At 39.7% G+C, this 21,424-nt stretch overlaps 1 protein-coding gene across 2 annotated transcripts in view; it reads left to right on the plus strand.

Moving 5' to 3' along the window:
- Positions 1 to 1,201: 1,201 nt before the first annotated feature.
- pdzph1 (PDZ and pleckstrin homology domains 1) overlaps positions 1,202 to 21,424 on the plus strand; it is a 66,738-nt gene continuing 46,515 nt past the window's right edge. The window contains exons 1-4 of one of the 2 annotated variants that reach the window (XM_048526786.2): positions 1,202 to 1,422; positions 4,301 to 4,395; positions 11,714 to 14,437; positions 18,430 to 18,630. In XM_048526786.2, the coding sequence (XP_048382743.1) occupies positions 4,338 to 4,395; positions 11,714 to 14,437; positions 18,430 to 18,630 (2,983 nt within the window). In that variant the 5' untranslated portion in view covers positions 1,202 to 1,422; positions 4,301 to 4,337. The remainder of the gene's footprint in view (positions 1,423 to 4,300; positions 4,396 to 11,713; positions 14,438 to 18,429; positions 18,631 to 21,424) is intronic. The other variant, XM_048526787.2, reaches the window with a different exon arrangement.

Genomic DNA, 21,424 nt, shown 5'->3' on the forward strand with positions numbered 1-21,424 from the left:
AGTAGATGGAAAATGTCCCATAATTATCATTTCGATAAAGAGCAGAGGAATTTTCCCTGCCACTTCTCCTTGCCTATGTCAAATTATCTGGCACTATCACATGCAGTTTGTCAACATGTGCTGTGCACAATCTGGCTGCCATGCTTCCTACATTATAACAAGGTCTAATTGGTTAGTGTGAAATTGTTGGGCCAAATGACCTGCTTCCACGTTGCAGGGATTCCATGGATTCTATGGAATTTCAAAAGTAATTTATTGGGGCCTCTAAAGCACTTTCTTCAATAGTTGTGATAAACGTAATAGAAATACAAGTTTTTATTTTCCTTTCCGTCCTACCCACTCCGTGACTGAAAAGGCCCAGAGAAAGGCAGACAAAGCCCACAAGCGGCATGCATCATCAGGTTGCCAAATTATAAATGACCCTCGAAGCAGCAGAAGAAAGTGAAATATACAAATACTTTATTACATGCTGCCTCCAGCATCATTGTCTCCAATGCTTACTTCAAAATTCACTCTCAGAGTCTTGGCTTTGCTGGTCAGCTACCCTAATATAAATTAGCAGCTTGATTCCAGACAGCAGTCAAGAAACATGATACAGAGATATTGGTTCTTCAGAATTTCTGCAAATTTTATAATTGGTATAGCACCTGATTCAAATTCATAAATGTCATTACATTTAGAAATCATCATTATTCACCTTCAGCTTCAAAAGCATCTCTCAAAATATGCAGAAGCTTGCATTTATAGAAATGCACATTTTTGTACCAATTTGGAAATAATTCTTTTGATTATAGTTTAAGGTCAAAAATAAAAACACTGCTTTGCCACTACAAATGCCTGTTGCTGAATAGGGTTAGAGCACATCACTCTTAGCATGCTGTTTTGTATTTCCATTTCCTAGCCCTTAATCTGTAAGGCTACGTGTACTTCATTTTGAAAATTTCACTGTGCCAGACAAAGATCATTAACAAGATGTAGAAGAAAAGGATAGTAGAATAATCAGATGTGGCAGGAATGTAAATTGGTTCTTTATCACCATTCCTTATATCTCTATAGCTCTTCAAGGAGACCTTCAAGTAAAAAATTACACCAGTTAGAGGAAAAGATACAGGTGGTACACCTCTAAAGCTCAGAAGGATTAAACCAAGTAATCAGCTTCAGGGCTTAGATGCAAAAATAGAAACACTAACTGGAACAAGAAAAGAGAGTCAAATAGTCACAGTTTTGATTCCTCCATAGAAAACTTACCTTCCCGAAACCTCAGCAGCATTCTTGAGGGGGTACTTTTCTTGCATGATTGGAATCTATTAAACTGCAATAAGGGAACAACTTCAGAATTTCAGTCCGATTTCAAAATCAAGAAAGGTATGGATCTTCACAGAAACCGCTCTTGTAGTGTTTAGGAACATTCAAGTTTAACAGGTAAGAAAGATAATCAGACGTAATAGATTTGTTAGAGACAATTGCATTATCAATGTTGTGAAATTCAAAGTTACCATCTTTTTGAAAGCTTGTGATATAATAATGATTCTATTCTTGAGAGATGCGGATCTCCCTTTCCCCCACTGTTTTGCCAATTCTTTTCCTGGTCTTATCAGGTTACTGAACAATCACAACTGGCTGACATTTCAACAATTTTTGTTTAGGACTGTGCTACCCCTTGAGCTAATCATGACAGAAAATTAACCAGAATTTCCTAAGGCCCTTTGGGAGTAGACTGGAAGGTAAGAAGCCTGGCAACATGGACTAGTACGACTTAGGGGGACCTACCATCTTCCCATTACCGTGCCTTGGAAAAAATGTTGATTGGCCACCAATTGTGAGGCCAGCCGAGGCACTTAAGTGACCAATTGAGAACAATGTTCTACTTCCAGGGGCTTCTTGAAGCCTGGCACATTCCCAGTTTGCTTTGCAGGGCTGGGGCAATTCGGAGATGCAGTTCTTATTTACGGGCACTCAATGGCTAACAAAGAAGCCCTTCAGCCTGGGTGCTAGGCTCCAATTTCCCAAATTGGTCCCTCTTTGAGGGCATGCAGTCATTTGGACCCACTCTCCCCAATACTGCAACTTCCCGCTTTTAGTGCCCCTCCTCCCACTCACAACTCAGGTCATTTTTAAGTGCAACCTGATATAAATAGTGCTGTAGAGTCCTTGTAAACAAACTCATGGCAGCATTCCTGTACAATGATTACCTTGTTGGCCTACAAAGTATTTTCTTTTCTAAAAGATGCTAAAATAGTTGGCCTCTTGACTACTTTTACCCAAATCAAGCTGTTGGAATTGCTCTAAGTTTTCCAGAGGGGTCCGTGCTAAAGGTCACTCACCTGTGGAATCCTCTGTGATCTTTGGCCTTGGGTCAGTGCATTCCTGGCAGCAGAAACTGCTCCCTAATGCTGACACAGAGCAATACAATGTTTCTTCTAGCTGGTGCAGGATTTCTATCCTAGTGCTTGATCCCAGGTAAGGCCCATCTCTGCTCATTGACACTAAGTCCATCCCCAAAAGAAGCAATACAATGCTGTTGCCAGTTCTCCAGCAGATGCGTGAGCGCTTAGTGCCTCTGTGAAGACAGGTCTTACACTTTGCTACATTTTTAAAAGTATCTTCCACTAGCCTTATATCTATATCAGTATCTAGTTTATAACCTATTGAGCCCCTGACCTCTTTGAACTTGAAGAATGTTGGTGAATCAAATATTTTTACTTTTATCCAGTAATAGTTGCAGAATCTCCTGTAACCCTCTCTTCTCAGACCTACCACAGACTTTGTGTTGTCAATTTTCTTGTCCAACATTATGGAAGAGTCATAAGTTAATTTAATTATACATTGGGAGGACAGGTCAGTCCTTGACGCCTGTGGAAAACCCAAATTTCAGCCCCTTTCTAGCCACTATTACATGCTGAACGTGTTGTTCGAAAACTAAACATCCAATTTTATCATGTGCAACTTCCTGTATCAATAACCTCACCACCACAAGAACTGCCTACTTCCAAAATTATAATGTTATGTTTCCATACCGTTACTTCAACTCACTTGCTGCTGAAACCCTCATTTGTGTTTTAATTTCCAGCCTCAAATATTCTAAAATCCTCCTGGCCAGCCTGTCACTTCCTACCCACCTTAAACTGAACTCATCAAACTCTATTGTCCATTTCCTATTCCATAAGACATTTTGTTCATTCATCACCCTCGTGCTCACTGATCTTGACTGCCCACATCAAAACTTCACATGCAAAAGTCTCAACCTTATGTTCAAACCCTGCCAAGGCTTCCCATGCATCGAACTCCATACCTTATATCAGTTATAAAACTCTCCAAAATTCTAATCTTCCAACTTTAGAACTGATCTGTCACTAACTCCCTTTACCACACCACCGTAGGAATACTAACTCCAAACCTCTCTATCTCACTAGTTTGCTTTCCTTCTTCAGGCCTACATCTTTCACTATGCTTTTAGTCACTCCTCTTACTATTTACAATCTCGGCTCAGTGTCAGATTTTTTTCCCTACACATTGAAATTCTTTCAAATGCTTGGATGAGTGCAAGATGAAAACTTTGTCAAGCTGCTTTCATTTTCAGGAACACCCAAGTTCCATACCAGCAAATAACATTTACCTATTTTAAAACTGCTCTGGAAATGAAAATTGCTGATTTTAGAGTTGAGATTCTCTGACATGAAGAATAGGAGGTTATTAACAATTCTGCATAGTCAAAGCACAATGTATGATTCCTGAAATGATCCAAAAATATCCAACAATACCGAATACTCACAAGTGTCAGGACTTTTAGCACAACCTGTTCCATGTCAGTGCTAATATGTCTTTGCAATAGTTAGGTTAACGATTACAGTTCAACTAATTGATTGACATGCTTTATTTTCCAGATTGTTGTTAGTAGATTCTTATAAATATAGAAGAAAATTCAATAAAAATATATTTAAACATAACAACAAAAAAATTGCCAAGACTGGTTTTAACATAGAAAGTTATTTTTTCAAAGTCAACTTAAAGTACAATTTGCCTGCATCACAATTTTGCTTTGCAAGAATGTGTCAAAGAGGGCTTGGCTGTAAGAGTAAATCTCCACCTCACATTCATGACAGTAAACACCAGCAGAACTAAAGACACACATTTATTAGAATTTTTTTTTAAAAAGTTTCAGATTCAGGAATGATTCACTGTTTACTGCCAGTTAATTGGATAAAATAACTAACTGTTGAAAAAAATAAAGCTTTTGTTATTGATTATTACAATATACACTTGTTACTGATGCATCTATTTGTATTTTCAACATTTAAAGATTTGGACAATTTAGAAAGTCCTTAAGTTACCAGAAGATGACTCGAAGAAAGAGAAGAAGTAGTAGAAAAAGAAAATGTTCCAATTCCAAACAGAGTAAGTAGGCTGTCAATGGTATTTGTAAGCATTCAATGTTAAAATATAGTTAATAAAAAAAGAAGATTGAACATTAAATATCGGATAGTAAGTTTGTTAAAATAAGCATTTATCTGTGCACATGATAGGTTCTAACTGTCTTAAATTGTTTAAATTTGAGACTAGAGTAACTGATGAATTTTGTGTAGCATTGTGAACAAAAATGAACAAAATTATTTTCTCGACATTTAACTTCTAAGGTGATTTCTACTATTTTTGTCTTATTCTGTAATGTTCTTACAGTTTCAATAATTGCTTCAGGAGCCCTGTCTCTCACTCCTCAAATTCTGCGTGCATTTCTGTATGTTTCTCCCACTCTATTTATTCTACATGAGCTATATAATAACTCACTACATCATTTTGCCTCTTCACATCCTGAGTCAATTTTACTGAGTTTGTATAATTTCCTACCTTTTCTAAGGACCGAGTGGATCACAAGGAGCTGGTTTGAATTTGGGCTGGAAGAGGGCAGGACCAGGACCAGAGACAGTGGCGGAGCAGACTTTGAGCCAAGTAGAATTGCTATTGATTTTGCAATGAATCTCAAGCCACAATGATGATTGTAAATTGAATACTACAGCAATGGGGTGACAACGAAACCAGGGCCTCAGTATAAACTGGAACAAGGGACAGAGACTTGTGGGAACGTGGATTTTTCATTGGGATGGGTAAAAAGTGAGGCAAATTCTAAAGCTAAAGGTGGATTAAGTATGGAAGGGATGAGTATCTTAATGAAAGCCTTCTTTGTTTTTGGAAACCAGGAGAGTGACTTTATCCGAATTATGATACAGCAGACTGGTAGTTTAGACAGGAATGCATTTTCTTTGAAAACAGGATTTCCTCCCAGATTTCGTGAAGAATTAGGTGGTAGTTTAGTCATGTTATAAGAATCTACAAGGAATAAGTCATAGTCATAGAACACAGAAGAAGCCCTTCAATCCATTAAATCTGTGAGAACCTATCCACACTGGTCCAACTATCTAGCACTTAACCCACAGCCTTGAATGTTATAACATTTTAAGTGCTCATCAGCATACTTTTTAAAGCTTGTGAGGCTGCCCACCTTTACTACCCTCCCCAGCAGTGCATTCCAGATTCAAGTCATTGGATGAAAAACTGTTTCCTCAAATGCACTCTAACATCCTGCTTTTCACCTTAAAATTATTCCCCTTGTTACTGGCCTTCAACAATGGTGAACAGCTGCTTCCTATCCTTCCTGCCTTACGTCCCTCACAAACTTATACGCCGCAATCAGGTTCCTTCTCAGGTTTCTCTACTCAAATGATAATAATCACAAGCTTTTCTAGCCTCTCTTCATAACTAAAGTGCTCCATCCCTGGAAACATGCCAGTGGGTCCCCTCTGGACCCTTTCCTTTGCAATCATATTCGTCCTATAGTGCGATGACCAGAACTGCACACAGTCCTCCAGTTGTGGACTAACCAAAGTGGTGTACAGCTCCAACATAATCTCCCTGCTCTTATAATCTATGTAAAAGTTGATGAAGCAGGTATGCCTTCTTAATTACCCCATTAACCTGTCTGGCAGTCTTCAGGGATCTGTGAACAAGCATCCCAAGATCCCTACATTTCTCTGAGCTTCCAAGTGTCCTGCCATTCATTGACTACATCAACATCTTGTCATTCTGTCAAAGTGCATCACCTCACTTTCCAGGGTTAAATTCCATTTGCCACTGATCTGACCATCTGACCAACCTGTCTTTATCCTCCTGTAACTCAAGGCCTCTTTCCACACTGTTAACTACCCAACCAATCTTAGTGTCACCTGCAAGCTTACTTATCATCTTCCCTACATTCCTATCTGTATTATTTGTATATCTCACGAACTGTAAGGGACCCAGCACTGATCCCACGGTATACCACTGGATGCTGGCCACCAGTCACACAGCATTCTACCACTACCCAGTGTCTTCCACCACTAAGTCAATTTCAGAATTATTTTGCAAGTTACCGCAGATCCGGTGTGCTTTTACCTTCTTTATCCATGTCCTGTGTGGGAACTCATCAAAGGCTTTGCTGAAATCCATATAAACTACATTAACATTATGACTCTTGTCCACACACCATGTCACTTTCTTGAAAAATTCAATCAAATTCATTAGGCATGACTTCCCTTTGACAAAGCGATGCTCACTACCCTGATCAAATCTTGCCCCTCCAAATGGAGGTTAATTCCCCCCTTTAGAATTTTCTCCAACAGTTTCCCTACCACTGATATGGATCTCATGGTCTATAATTCCCAGGTTTATCTCTACTACCCTTCTTGAAAATTGTAACTACATTGGTTGTCCTCTGGCACCTCCCTTGTAGCCAGAGAAGGGTTAAAAAGTTGTGTCAGAGCCCCTGTAATTTCCTCCCTCACCTCTCACAGCAGCCTGGGACATAACTCAAACCGACCTGGAGAGCTTTCCACTTGTAAGCCTGCCAAAACTTCCAATATCTCTTCATTCCCTTTGTTATTTAGGTTCAAATGCTGCCTTAGACAAGGATCAAACTAAATGCAATAAATCTTTGAACTGTGAAACATTGAGAAACAATCTCTTTCAAAACAGGAAGATTTCCACTCTTATCCAGGCATTTTACATGACAGAAATAATAATTAATACACGAGGGACAATTATATCCAGGTGATAAATGCCACACAGCCAGTGTTACCCCATTTGGCAAAAATAGTCAAGCTGGCTCCCAATTCCCTTATTGGACAAATGGGTTATTTGATATTTAAAGTGTTAAAACCTTGCTGCTTCCCTACTTTAATTGTTCTGAAAACTTCATTTGATAAGTCAGTTGATCTGCTGGTTATTAAGCTAAATGGAAATGTCTTAATCCGCAGCATTGTCCCAATTTCAAGGTCAGAGCTTAGGAGCTAGAAGAGTAAGGGATGAGGAAAGAAATGAGACTGATACACTTGAAATATACATTATGGTACTGCTGCAACATTCCACTATGTCCCACACTTTGGCAGCTGTGCTTGAACCAGGGATCAGGACTGAGGGTGGAACAGAGAGAATGCAACAGGAGTGAGTTTACCAGGGAGATTACAGTGCTCCTGCACTTCAGAGAAAAGCTGGAAGGTGAAAGGTTCATTCAAGTGGTATGGAAGCATAGGCTGGCCTTCTTGTGTGTAGGTACCGGACAGGTACAGTTTAATAGGAGATGGTTAAGAACAGTACTAGATATCACAGCTGCCAAAAGAGGTGCACCATGTCATTAGGCGTACAGATGAACAATACTACAAGCTCATTGCAAAGCTACATTGCAACATTACAAATTTATAAGATACAATTTTCCAAATTTGTGAACTCATCACGAAGCCACAACTCCTCCCCATCTGACAATGAAATTTTAACACTCCCCGTCTCAATTTCACTCTAAACCTTCCAATCCCGGGACTCCCTACAGGATTGGCCCAGAAGCCTATCCCAGCACTTGCCTGGTCTCAGTCGTTACTGTTGAGTTAAATATATTTCCAGGCTTGCCACAAGGAGATGTCTTGAGCCTGAGGGGGTTTTTTTTGCTGCAGATGAGAACTGATATATCAGAAAAGAAATGTATCAGGTTTTAATTGATTTAGGAGCAATAACAAAAATAAAAAGGGAGACAGATGAGTATAAAATATTTTCATTAAAGTTATTCTTGAAATTCAACTACCTAGACATTACTGAAATGACCATTTTTTCTGGGTTCTTCCTTCAAAGATTATAATTTATTTCTATCTACTTGTTTTAGTTTAAACATCTGATGAGGTCACCCCTCAACCAACTAAATTAAAGAGATACAAACCCAGTCGATATCACTTGTTCTCATACGTTGACTCAAGTATCAATTCAATGAATTTGGTCTGTGCCAGCTCTAAAATCAATGTATTTTTTTAAACGCAGCATCCTAGATAGCATTTAACCAAGGCTGTATGTAACTCATCATCCATTCCTCACTTTAAATCTGTTAATTACTTCTTGTGCATTAGTTTTTCTTGATTTGTGAACCTGGTCATGGAGTCATAGAGTCATACAGCATGGAAACAGACCCTTCAGTTCAACCTGTCCATACTGACCAAGTTTCCTAAATTAAACTTGTCCCACTTACTTGCACTTGGCTCATATCCTCTAAACATTTCCGATTCATGTACTTGTCCAAATGTATTTTAAATGCTGTAATTGTATCTGCATCTATTACTTCCTCTGGCAATTCATTCTCCACATGAACCACCCTGTGCATGAAAAAAGTTGCACCTCAGGTCACTTTTACCCTAGGGAGAAGACCTTTGCAATTCACCTTACCTATGCCCCTCATGATTTTATAAACCTCTATAAGGTCACCCCTCAATCTCCTGTGCTCCAGTAAAAATGTCCCAGCTTATCCAGGCACTCCTTATAACTCAAATCCTCCATTTCTGATAATATCCTTATAAAGCTCTTCTCTCCAATTTAATAATATCTTTCACACAGAAGCTTTGCTATCACACAGGTATCCCACAGTTTCTCAGTATTAAGAAAATGTTACAATTTATCTTTCTTGAACCCAAAGTTATAATTTCACATTGCTTCAGTTTTAAGTTTATTTTCCCAGTTTAGCCCACTTGTTTTGTATATTTGTCTTCCTTTGTGACAACCTGCTCACATCCACACAATTCACACTGCCTTCTGTCAACCGCAAACTTTGATTCGCAAATCTTCATTCTTTCATTCAATATTTTGGTCAATAACCGAGCACCCAGTACAGATTTCTTGGAAATACCACTTGTCACACTCCACCAACAATTATTTCTTACATACCTCGGTCCCCTACCTTCCACTAAATACAAACTTATGATAAAAAAAAGTAGCAAAGTTGAAAAGAAAAGCAGCAAATGCCCAATACAATTAGCTTATATTGATCTGATTGCTTACTTTAAGGAGAAATTGAATAAACACCTTCTTAGAAACTGAATTGAAAGAAATGGGTTTGATGTAAGTTGCAATTATTAAACAGTTCACAGGATATAATGAGGCTATCCAGGTTCAAGATATAGGAATGTAAGTATTTAGAAATACTCTGTAAAGTCTGGCAATACAGGGATAAGCATTCCTGTCTCTGACAGAAAGCTCAGCTTCAAGATTCACTCAAAAATTGACTTAGTGGCAGGAAACCAAGGATGATGGTCAAAGAGTAGTTTTGAAACTATTATGTTCAATGACATCCCTCATACATTAATGATATCCACACAAATATAAGGGACCTGCACAGTAATTTCACAGATGACACAAAAGTTCGTGGTTCTCTAAATAAAGAGAAGGAAAGCCTTTGACTCATGGATGAGAAAGACTGAGTCAAGTTCTGAAGAAGCTTCACAGGACTTGAAATGTTAACTCTATTATCTCTCCACAGATACTATTAGATCTGCTGAGTTTCTCCAGCAATTTCTGTTTTTGTTTGTTTCAGATCTCCAGCCCCTCGTAGTTCTTTGTTTTATATTATTGATATAGACAGAGTGATCAATTAGGCTGAACAGTGAAAACCTAAAATTAATCCTGATAAGTGTGAAGTGATGCATTTTGAGAGGAATAACAAAGCAAGGGAGTTTTGGCTGAATGGTAGTACCCTAGGGAGTACAGGAATCAAAAGATAACTGGATGTGCATGTTCATTATTCTTGAAGGTAGCAGGGCAGGTAGATAAGGCGGTTAAGGCAGCATTTGGGAGATTTGCCTTTATTAGACAATGCACTGAATAAAAGAGCAAGGAGATTATGATGGAGCTGTGTATAACATTAATTATGAATAGCCAGTGAACTGCATGCAATTCTGATCACCACTCCGACAGAAAAGATTTGAGCCCTAGAGAGGGTGCAGAAGTGATTCACCAGATTGTTGCCTGGGATGGAGCAATTCAGCTATGAAGAGGGACTAATTAGGCTTGGATTTTTTTCCCTACAGCTGACATCACTGAGGGGAGACCAGATTGAGGTATACAACTTTATGAGGGTTATAGACAGGGTATATAAGGAGAAACTTTTCCCCTTATGCAGAGAACCATTTAAAGTAAGGAGCAGGATGTTTAAAAAGGATTTCGGAAAGATTCCTTTCACTAAGATTGGTGGATATTTGTAATTCACTGCCTGAAAACTGTGATAGAGTGTGGGAAACTTCAAGACATTTAAGAAGCACAAGCACTTGAAATGCGTGGCATTCATGGCTATGGGCTAAGTGCTAGAAAATGGAATTAAAATAGATGCTTGATGACTGACACAAGCACAATGGGCTGTGTTGTAAAAAATAAGGACTTAATGGCAAAGGCAGGTGAGTTCAGAACATGCCATTACATGTTGAAGATCAAACTGAAAATCCTTGCAATATACATTAAATACAAGCAAAAAGAGCAAGATGGATTCCTGGGTGACCATGGAAACAAATCTATGAAATGTAACTGTTTATTTTCATTTATAGAAAGAAATCACCACCTCTAATATCACTACCCACAGCTCCAAATTAAAACATGCCTGTAGAAGCGTATGTTGCCACAGTAACTCAGACTCATTTTGCAGACAACAAAGTGTGGGGCTGGATGAACACAGCAGGCCAAGCAGCATCTTAGGAGCACAACAGCTGACGTTTCGGGCCTAGACCCTTCATCAGAAAAGCAGGAGGGGGAGAGGGTTCTGAAATAAATCGGGAGAGAGGGCTGGTGGGAGGAGGGTAACTTCTTCAGGTTAGGCATCCCTGGAAGAGGCTTCGCAGTGAGGTTAAAATTATAACAGAGATAATGGGAACTGCAGATGCTCCACAATCTGTTATCTCGGATTCTCCAGCATCTGCAGTCCTCACTTTGCAGACAGTCAGTCCATTGGCTGAATGGCCAATGTGAATCAGACTGGAGCGAACAACACAGGGTATGGACCCCACAGCAAAGAACAAAATCATCTTTAAGGCATTGATTAAACCAGCCTGCTTGCCCTACCCATGTCAAGGCCATGCCAGTGATGGTTGGACCTGTCCTCTGACACAAAATTGAAGAAGGAACGTTCTTACAAAAAATTGCATCATTACCTTTGTGGGTCAAACTCTATTTTTAGCTTTCCCCCAATTACTAAATGGCTGAGATAATAATAATGACAGGATATCAGAAGAAAATATGTTATTGAATTAGTGAAGTTGCTTCTGAATGATTTTACTTATTCCACACTTCCAAATGTCAAGTTTTAATTTGTTGTCTATAAACTGTAAAATAGTGAAAACTACTGAAATTTTCTTTACTTTTAACTGCATATCTATTTTCCACTAAGGCGTCAATTTGCCAATCCAGCCTGATTGTCTGAACACCACAACTGAAAAGTTTGAAGATGAAAAATTCATAAAAAATAAAGCTGCTCTACCGGAAGAAGGAGTAACACAGTCATCTGAGGAAAGCAGCGACGCTGATAGCAGAGAAAATCGTCATGGTGCATTCAAATCTGAAAAACAACCAAATGCATCAGATTACAAAGTAAACACAGCAAAGAACAATATCATCTTTAAGGCATTGATTAAACCAGCTTCAACTGAAATAATAACAGTCACAATACAACATTCACAGGTAGATCCTGAAATAAGAGAGGCAAGCACAATTAATCTGCAACATCAACAACCTCCAAAAAAATGCAATGCTGATAAGATAGAGCAGGAGCCTTCTGCCAATGTGAAATGCATTTTATCAAGTATTGAAATGGAAATCGAAAATATTTCACTTTCTGGTGGTGGAGCAACTTTGGTGATAGGGAATGATGAAAGTGTGCTAGACGAAGATGAATGGCCAGTGCATCAAAAACATGAGTCACTGTTATTTTGTTCTGCAACTTTAAACAATGAAATTCACGTCATTGACCAACAAACTGACAGAAATTCTTCGTTAAAATTTAATGTAGCAAAAAATAACACAGACCTGAAGCTATCTGGGAACAAGAACTTCAGCTACAGGGATAATATTTCAATTTATAAACAAGACGGTTATAAAAATTTCATATATGAAAAAGAATATAACAATGATAAAATCTTGCATTCCAATAGTTACCCAGCATCAAAAGGATCTTGCAGCTCATTCACACAGTCAGATTTCAGTTTTAAATCTGAAGGGTACACCTCCAGTCAAGGTCTATACAAAGACTGTTTTTCGAATATTCCACCTCCCAAGGAGTTTGCAGATGACTGGAAGGATATGGAACCATTCACTAGGAAACCAGGAGCCATGAATTTAGTCCAGGAGAATTATGGAAGTGAAACTGATAGCTTACCTATTACATCAGAATGGTCTGAGAGACATCATTATGTAGACCAAGATAAATTGGTGGAAAATTCACTCCCAGGTTCAGGATCCAAATGCTCCTTTAAAGATAGTAGACAAGATTGGACCATGAGTACTTGTACAAGTTTATCTGAATGTGACCACAGATACCAAACATCGGAGAAGTGCTTGGCACTATTACGAACAAGTTCTACAATGAATTATTTTGGAAAAGATAAAACAAATTTCTGGAAAAATAGTATTGACAATATAAAAAGTATATTAACTCAAAGTAACTATCAGAAGCGAGATCTTGCAAGGAGGAAAACATACCCGGATATAGATGCTATTGATGTTGCTTTCCAGATGGAATGGAAGGAAATTCCAAATCTACTGTACCAAGGACAGCAGCGTTCTTCACTTACACCTCTTCCCCCTTTCTTTATACAGACACTTCCCAGGAAACAAGGGAAACCAGAGAGAGTTTCTGTTGAAGATATTAAGAGTTATATGTGTTTTAAGGAATGCAGCACTCAGGATAGAGGAAATCAGAAGGATACCCATGACTGGAGTAGAATCAATCACTGGTCTTCATCGGGCACATTGAGTGTCATGAAATCACCGGAAATAAGTCCTCTTGTGCTTACAGGTGACAGTCGGGCTTCATTTAGATTTGATTCCAAAGAAAGCATTGATGACTTTTTCAGTCTGAATCCAAGTTCTGAATTAGAATTTATTGACAATAGTGACATTTTCAGGACAGATTTGTGCTCACATGCATTCCCTGAGCAGAGATTGAAAGCTCTTGCTAATAGGGACATTGAATCATGGCAAAATGAAGATCCACAGGAGCAGGGTGATTTTACAGAAAGTGGTTTTGATGAAGAGGCTTTAGATAGTGACTATCCTAATGAGTTATCTGAGGGTACTATGTTAACAACTAAACAATTTCAGATTCAAATGATTTCATCTTCACCAAACTCAACAAGTGAATATTTAACTAAGGAAAATCAGGCAGGTAATTCAACATCAGAATGTGCAGATGCTTTGGATACTGTTTCTGAATTGGATGCTAATGTCACAAAAAAGACAACAGGTAATAGCACTGAATTCAAGAAGAGAAGACAATCAGTGACTATATTACAGACAGGGATTTTTGATCAAAGATTAATTATTCAAAATAATAGCACTTCCCATGATGCGGCTGATGTTTCACAACAATTCTATGCACTTAAGGAATGTAATGAGAAGGATACAACAGCCAGTGAATCAAATTTTGCAGAAACAGCTAACCATGAACCAGATAACGTCTCTGCAGACTGTGTGGGAGACGATCGTACTTCTCCCGCAACTAAATGTTTGTCCCAGGCTTCCTTTACCACAATTTTGGATATTCTGCAAAGAAACAATGAAAATGCAGATTCTTCAACTTGCAGAGAGGAGAACAACAAATACTTCCATGACAAGCCAAATAACAGTAATTTTCCCACCAAACAGGAAGGCCACCAACATAATTACACAGAATATTTTTTTGAACAAAATGACAACAACCGGAATCACATGGAAGAAAAGGAAACAGTGGACAAAGTGACAGATAGTGAATATAATTCTTTACAATTCAGGGCAGAGACAGCCAACTATACAACTGAGGATACAGAACTGCCAGACTTTTCATTTTCCTGTGAAAGTCAGAAAGGAGTGGAACCAAATTGCCAGAAGACTGCATTCACAGAAAAAAAGTGGCAGCAAGGTATGATTCATCTAAAGTAACATATTTCTGTGAAACAACAGAAGAATAACCATAATAAAATTACAGAAATCAAAACTAATGCAAGAAAAGGAAAAATCATTTTCTAGAATTGAGTGTGGAGTTGCTTTGCCAATTATGCTGCAGTTTTTTTTTAAATCAGATAGCAGTTATTTTTGACACCAGGGATTTTAGATGTCCCTGAAACCTAGAGGTTTGTACAAGTATGGTTGACCTTTTTCTTATAATGTTGACTTAAGAAAAAGAAATACATATACCATAGTGAATGTATAATTTCTTAATATTTATCCTATTTTGTTCTCATTCTCTGTACTAATTTCCAAATGAAATTTCAGGCAATTAAGCGCACATTTAATCTATTTCCAGATGGTAGCTAATGTTACCAAAAACTGTAGTGCTGGAATGGTGAAATAATCCTTGCTAATGCTGCTCTGACCCCAACCACTAGAGGGTGTGCAATAGCTGCTTAGAGTTATTTTTAGTTTTAACCCTGAGCAGATTTCCTTTGTACCAAGTGGAGTTCAACTGGAGATCAAGGGCTGAATCTTTCCATACCCTGACCACTGTGGGTCATGGCGAGAAATTTGAGAGGAGCATGAGAAGTCCAGCAAAGCCTTTCTCGACATCAGGAGCAACGAGTTGCATTGTCTAACTAAATTCCTGATGTCAAAATGAGATTCTTACTAGTGAGCAGCGAGAGGCCTATTAAGAGGGATTATCGTTATTTTAGTAATCTCGTCTCATTAATTTTATCGCTTGCCAGATTAAAACTAGAGGAAGGATATTACTAATTGGAGAGGGTTCCGAAGAAATTTACTAGGTTGTTGCCTGGACTACAGGGTTTGATTTATAACGAGCGGCTGGATAAACTGGAAATGTTTTCACTGGAGTGCAGGAGGTTGAGGGGTGACCTGATAGAGTTTTATAAAATCATGAGGGGCATATGTACGGTGCATAGCAAAGGTCTTTTCCACAGGGTACGGGAGTTCAAAACTGAAAGGTATATTTGTAGGGTGAGAGGAGAAAGATTTAAAAGGGACTTGAGGGGCAACATTTTTCCACACAGAGTGTGGTTCATGTGTGGAATGAACTACCACATGAAGCAGTAGTTGTAAGCACAACATTTAAAAGACATTTGGACAGGTACATGAATAGGAAAGGTTTAGAGGGATATGGGCCAAACACAGGCACGTGGGATTAGTTTAGTTTGAGAAACTTGGTTGGCATGGACAAGTTGGACCAAAGGATTTGTTTCCACTTCATGACTCTATGACTCTCCGACTCTGGAGACCGAGGCTTCCCAAAACATGAAATTCAGAGCGGATACCTGGCGACCCAACTCATTGCTTGCTCCCCTCAACTTCCAATTGACATCAGGCACCAGAGTCTCAGGGCACACTCCGGAGGAGTAGTTGCACACACGCAACATCCACAGATGCTGGCATTTGCCATGTTCTAGCCTCTGCATGCCATCATGATCTAAGTACAGTATGCTTCTACACTGCCATGCTGCAACCTGGAGCACGCTGACAGTTAGCATTATAATGCTGCAGCAAGAACACTTTGCACAGGGACACACACCCAGGTCATCGACCAGACAAGTCTGCATTTCAGAGCTATTCACTTGCTGTCTTAGCCCTCACTTATTTAGTGCCTACCTAAATACTCTCAGCATCCTCGCCTTGCCTTTCCTTCTAGCACTTTGCAGTTTAAAAGTTCACACTGTTTCTTACTTGCCTTGCTGTTTAGTACAGATTGTCACTCTGATCAGTAGTCAAGGGGGTTGAAATGTGGCTGAACGCACACTGTTCTATGAATCATACAGCAGGTATGCTAAACGCATGACAAGTGCTACAAACAAATGGCCATCTCTCAAATTCTAAGGTGAGTGCTGCACCCTGTGTGTTCAGTTGCCCCACACCCACAAGAGATCTGCCTGCTGCTCCAGTTTCTGCTTCTGCATGCTGACGATGTTCCTGTTTACCAACACCACTGTGCCCTCTCCTGCCTGGGGCTCTTGGGCAGTCCCCTGAGTATCAGTGACCTGGGGCAGTTCTCCCTCAACCAGTTGCAGAGAAGTAACAATGAAGAGCTGAGCAACAGGTGTGACTCTAAGTCAGCAACTGTACTTGCTAACCCTAACCCTAACCCTATCGCATTTCTGAGCTGGTTTGGAACACAGGAAGCAGCCTTGTTGGAGCTTCCTTTGAAGTATTCATGATGTCTTCCTGAGAGGGGCTGAAAAGCATGAGCTGTGGGTGGACCTACTAATGGTGGCCATCATGGGCATTCCCTGGTGTCTAAAGGAGATATAACTTAGGATACCACAACTAAGGTGTAGAAGTTATAGCCCGTTAATATTGAATGTACAGTAGGGTAACAGGGAGCAAGCAGTATATTAATGAACAATGCCTCTTAAGTGGTTGCTGGGATATGGAGATTTCTGCATCACCACAGGAACTGATCCCAATCTTCAACCAACCAACACCAAGATTCTCTCCTCATAAGAATTGAGGAGCCATCCTGATCCATCCTGACCATAATCCTTCTATGGGCTGTTTTCTCCTAGACTGAGAGAAAGGGAGGGTTTGAATGGGATGAATATGGGTGACACAGCATTTAGTGCTGGTACATTTGTTGGGGGGAAGGGCACCTGAATGTGAGAGTAGACAGTTCAGAAGGCCATACAGCGTGAATAGTGCAGGGTTGGGGACTTTGTTGGCAAGAACATGTGCAGGAAGATGTTGCATTAGGATAGTAAGTGCGTCTTGATGGGAGGTCGGTGCAGGAGCGATGGTAGAGCAAGTGTGAGGTAGCAGAGAGCAGATGGTGGCTTTTTCCCTTGTGGACCAGGCAAGGTCATTCACCTTCTACCTGCTTTACTAGCCATTTCTCCAGATGTTGGGAACTGCACTGATCCTTGGCAGCCCTGACTTTCTCTGCCAATCCTTTGGGAAGACGACAGCCCTCTTCTGTGACATTCCATCCAACAGGACCTCCAGTTCTGCCTCTGTGAAATGATGATGTGAAGATGCTGGTGTACACTGAGTGGACAAGGTCAGAAGTCGCATAACACCAGGTTATAGTCCAACAGATTTATTTGAAATCATAAACTTTCACAGTACTGCTGTTTTGCCAGTCTTCTCCTGGCAAAGGAGCAGCGCTATGAAAGCTTGTGATTTCAAATAAACCTGTTGGGCTATAACCTGATGTCATGTGACTTCTAACTCTGTGAAGTGAGGCACCTTACTCTTCTCTGCAATACCCGGGACAAATGTCTACCAACACACTGAGCAGTTCCAGATTGTTGGCACTCAATTGGGTGTGTAACTGCCTTTCAAATATGTCACTGGTGCCGGGAATGCTACTAAAGCCTGTGATATCCTGAAAATGGCCAGTACTTCCAGTTCCAGTGAATGGGAAAAATCAGGCTAGAGTTGAGAGAGAGGTTTACTCTAGGGAGCATGGTAGGTAGTTGATGAGTTTGGTATAATAGCGTGATAGAACTCCTGCAAAACTCAATGACACTGCCAAAATATGGGAAGACTTGGTCCCTACTGATTATATATGTGCTACATAAATGTCATTTCTTATTATAATCTAATTATAAGAGAAATCTTAAACTGATCTGGAAAAGTCAACTGAGCTAAACCTATCATAGAGAAAGGTACATCAAGTCCTGCACTAATGAGAAAGATTAAGTTTGATAGACTCTGTCCATTAATTAGGGTGCCTCTTAACAAAATTTTCCTAGAAGCAATGGTGAAACAAAGAATGGCCCGATGGGAATACCATGTTACTAGCTATCCTATTAATGACACAAGTTTATACTTCAAAGGTGTTATATGAATGCCTTTTCAGCAAACATATTAATATATTTCATGTAAGAGGAATAACATATAGATTATGTATGTAACATTCAAAAGCAGACGATAGCCTTGTAACTTCATTAATATGGTTTTTTGACATGACAGATCTAAAGGCTGAAGCAAGTTGTCATCTGCAGTTGCCAACTGATCCTGTGCAAAATGATGGAAAAGCTATTGAAAATTGCCAGGCAATTGCTTCAGCAGAGGAAGGATCTGATCACTGGGCAAAGAGACGGAAACAGTTTAAGGAGAGCAAGCATTGCAATTCAGCTGGGGGAAGTCCAGTTACCAGCAATCAGGAATCAGGTATGAATTTGAGGAGAGACATTATAGAATTGTAAATCATCAAACATAGGACTTGTGAGTTTCAGTATTTCCAGTCTTCCCAGGTCCTTGCTTCTCCACAATTCAACCTGAATATTTATTTCCCGGCCTTCTATCTTTTCAAGCCAATGTAAGAGCAAAATCATAAAACATTAGAAATAATCATTATTTTAACAATACCAGCAAAGCAACAGATAAGTCAATCTTCCTGCTGTGGACATTTTATCAGAATTGATAACGTAACAGATGAACAATTAAAAGGAAATACAACAAGAGAGCTGAGGGGGGAATGATTTTAAAAAAGGCATCCACACATAAACTCAGGCAAATTGTTATAGTGGCTACTAAACTGCTTAGAGAACAAGAGATCCTGAAATAATGTTGATAACTTGGAGATGGTGGGATATAGATTGTAATAGGAAGCACGAAAAACTGACAAAAAGGTTTGAAAATGCAGAAGCCAAGTAGAAGGAAAAGTTAGACTGACAAATAAATTGTAATTACAACAACTGTAAAACAGAAAGTGAACTGACTACATGGGCAGAATCTGATCGGGATCTGAGCAACATGGACAATGATTAGATTTGCGACAGAATTGGATGATAAGACCAAGAGTGTTAATTGAGCCAATCTCAATGTCAGGAATATTTCATTCCAACTTTTAAGCATTTCACTTTCATCCTGCTAAGTTTGTCACTAGGAAGTAGCCAGTTCCCAATTAAGGGTGATTGCTGCTTGTTCAATACCTTGCTGAGTTTCAACTTGCCTTATTAATATTCAGCTTCCTACTTTATCAAAAGCACTAAACAAGGTAGACATTGAGAAATCCCAACATGGAAATCAGGACAAATACCTGGTGAATTCAGTTTGCCATTTGCTCCAAAGGATCTCCATTTGGACTCTAGACACCAACATCTCAGCAGACAAGATGGGCACTGTTGGTACATACATCCATGGACCACAAGGCCGGAAGGAATCGGAACAGGAGTAGGCCACTCAACCACTCGGCTGATGTGAAATTGCTCAAATCCACTTTGCCTGCCCTTTTCCTATAACCCTTGATTCCCCTGCTGCTCAAGAAGCTATCTAGACCAGGTTTAAATATCTGAAAGGACTCTGCCTCACAGCTCTCTGTAGCAAGGAGTTCAAAAGACTCATAACATTGTGAGAAATGAAGTTCATCATCTCAGTCTTAAATTGATGCCCCTTAATTCTGAGACTGTACCCTCTCACCCTCAACTCTCCCATGAGAGGAAATATCCTTTCAGCATGAATCTTTTTAGCCCCTTGAGAATCCTATACATTTCAATGAGATCATCTCTCATTCTTCTAATCTCCAGTGAGCAGATTCCCAACCTGTTTAGTCTTTGCTCATAAGACAATCCCATCCATACCAGGGACCATCCCAGTGACTTTCTCTGAACTGCTTTCAATGAAATAATGTCTTTCCTTAAATAACTGGACTGAAACTGTTCACAGTACTCCTTGTACCACTGCACTAAAACTTCCCTATCCTTATACTCCAACCCTCTTGAAATAATGGCCGACATTCCATTAGCCTTCCTGATTACCTGCTGAACATGTGAGCTAACTTTCTGTGTTTCATGTACAAGTACACGCAAGCACGTTTGTGTTGAGGCTCTCTACAATTCTTTTCCATTTAAATTTCCACTTTTGTTAAGAAAGCATATGATGTTTTGGCTTTCATTAACAGGGGGATCGAGTTTAAGAGCCGCGAGGTTATGCTGCAGCTCTACAAAACCCTGGTGAGACCACACTTGGAATATTGTGTCCAGTTCTGGTCGCCCTATTATAGGAAAGATGTGGAGGCTTTGGAGAGGGTGCAAAGGAGGTTTACCAGGATGCTGCCTGGATTGGAGGGCTTGTCTTACAAGGAGAGGTTGACTGAGCTCGGACTTTTCTTTCTGGAGAGAAGGAGGAAGAAAGGTGACCTGATCGAGGTGTACAAGGTAATGAGAAGCATGGATAGAGTCGATAGCGAGAGACTTTTCCCCAGGGCAGGATTGACTGCCACGAGGGATCAGTTTTAAGGTGTTAGGAGGAAGGTATAGAGGAGACGTCAGAGGGATGTTCTTCACCCAGAGAGTTGTGAGCGCATGGAATAGTTTGCCAGTGGTAGTCGTGGAAGCAGAGTCATTAGTGACATTTAAGTGACTGCTGGACATGCACATGGGCAGCAGTGAATTGAGGGGAATGTAGGTTAGGTTACTTTATTTTTGGATTAGGATTATTCCACGGCACAATATCTGGGCCGAAGGGCCTGTACTTTTCTATGTTCTATGTTCTATAACACTGTTCTTTTGTTCTCCCTTCTGAATAAACAACCCCCTTCATGCTTTCCCACATATACTCCATTTGCCAAATTTTTGCCCACCTAAGTAACCTGACAATATCTCTCAGTAAAATGTTTGTATCACTCTCACAACTTGCCTTTCCACTTATTTTTGTGTCAACTGTACACTGGCACATTATGCATCAGCCTATAAGAACACCCATGCCACATCTCTGATCCACCTACAGTTTACGTCTGCATTTTAAAGCTGCACAGTGGGCTGCAGTGCTATCTTTTATACAGTTTTGGAGAAGATGGCAACACTTATGCAGGCATAGTGGGACCCATAATGCCCAAAAAGGCAATTAAAGCACTAAATATTTAACATCGTACCGAGTATCTCAAACAAATCTGTCTGCTGTTCTTGAGCCTGTCCGTACATTTGACAAAGTTATTAAAGGCCAAGCCAATGAGAGCATGTTG

Source organism: Stegostoma tigrinum, chromosome 3, assembly GCF_030684315.1.
Source record: "Stegostoma tigrinum isolate sSteTig4 chromosome 3, sSteTig4.hap1, whole genome shotgun sequence".
Lineage (NCBI taxonomy): Eukaryota > Metazoa > Chordata > Chondrichthyes > Orectolobiformes > Stegostomatidae > Stegostoma > Stegostoma tigrinum.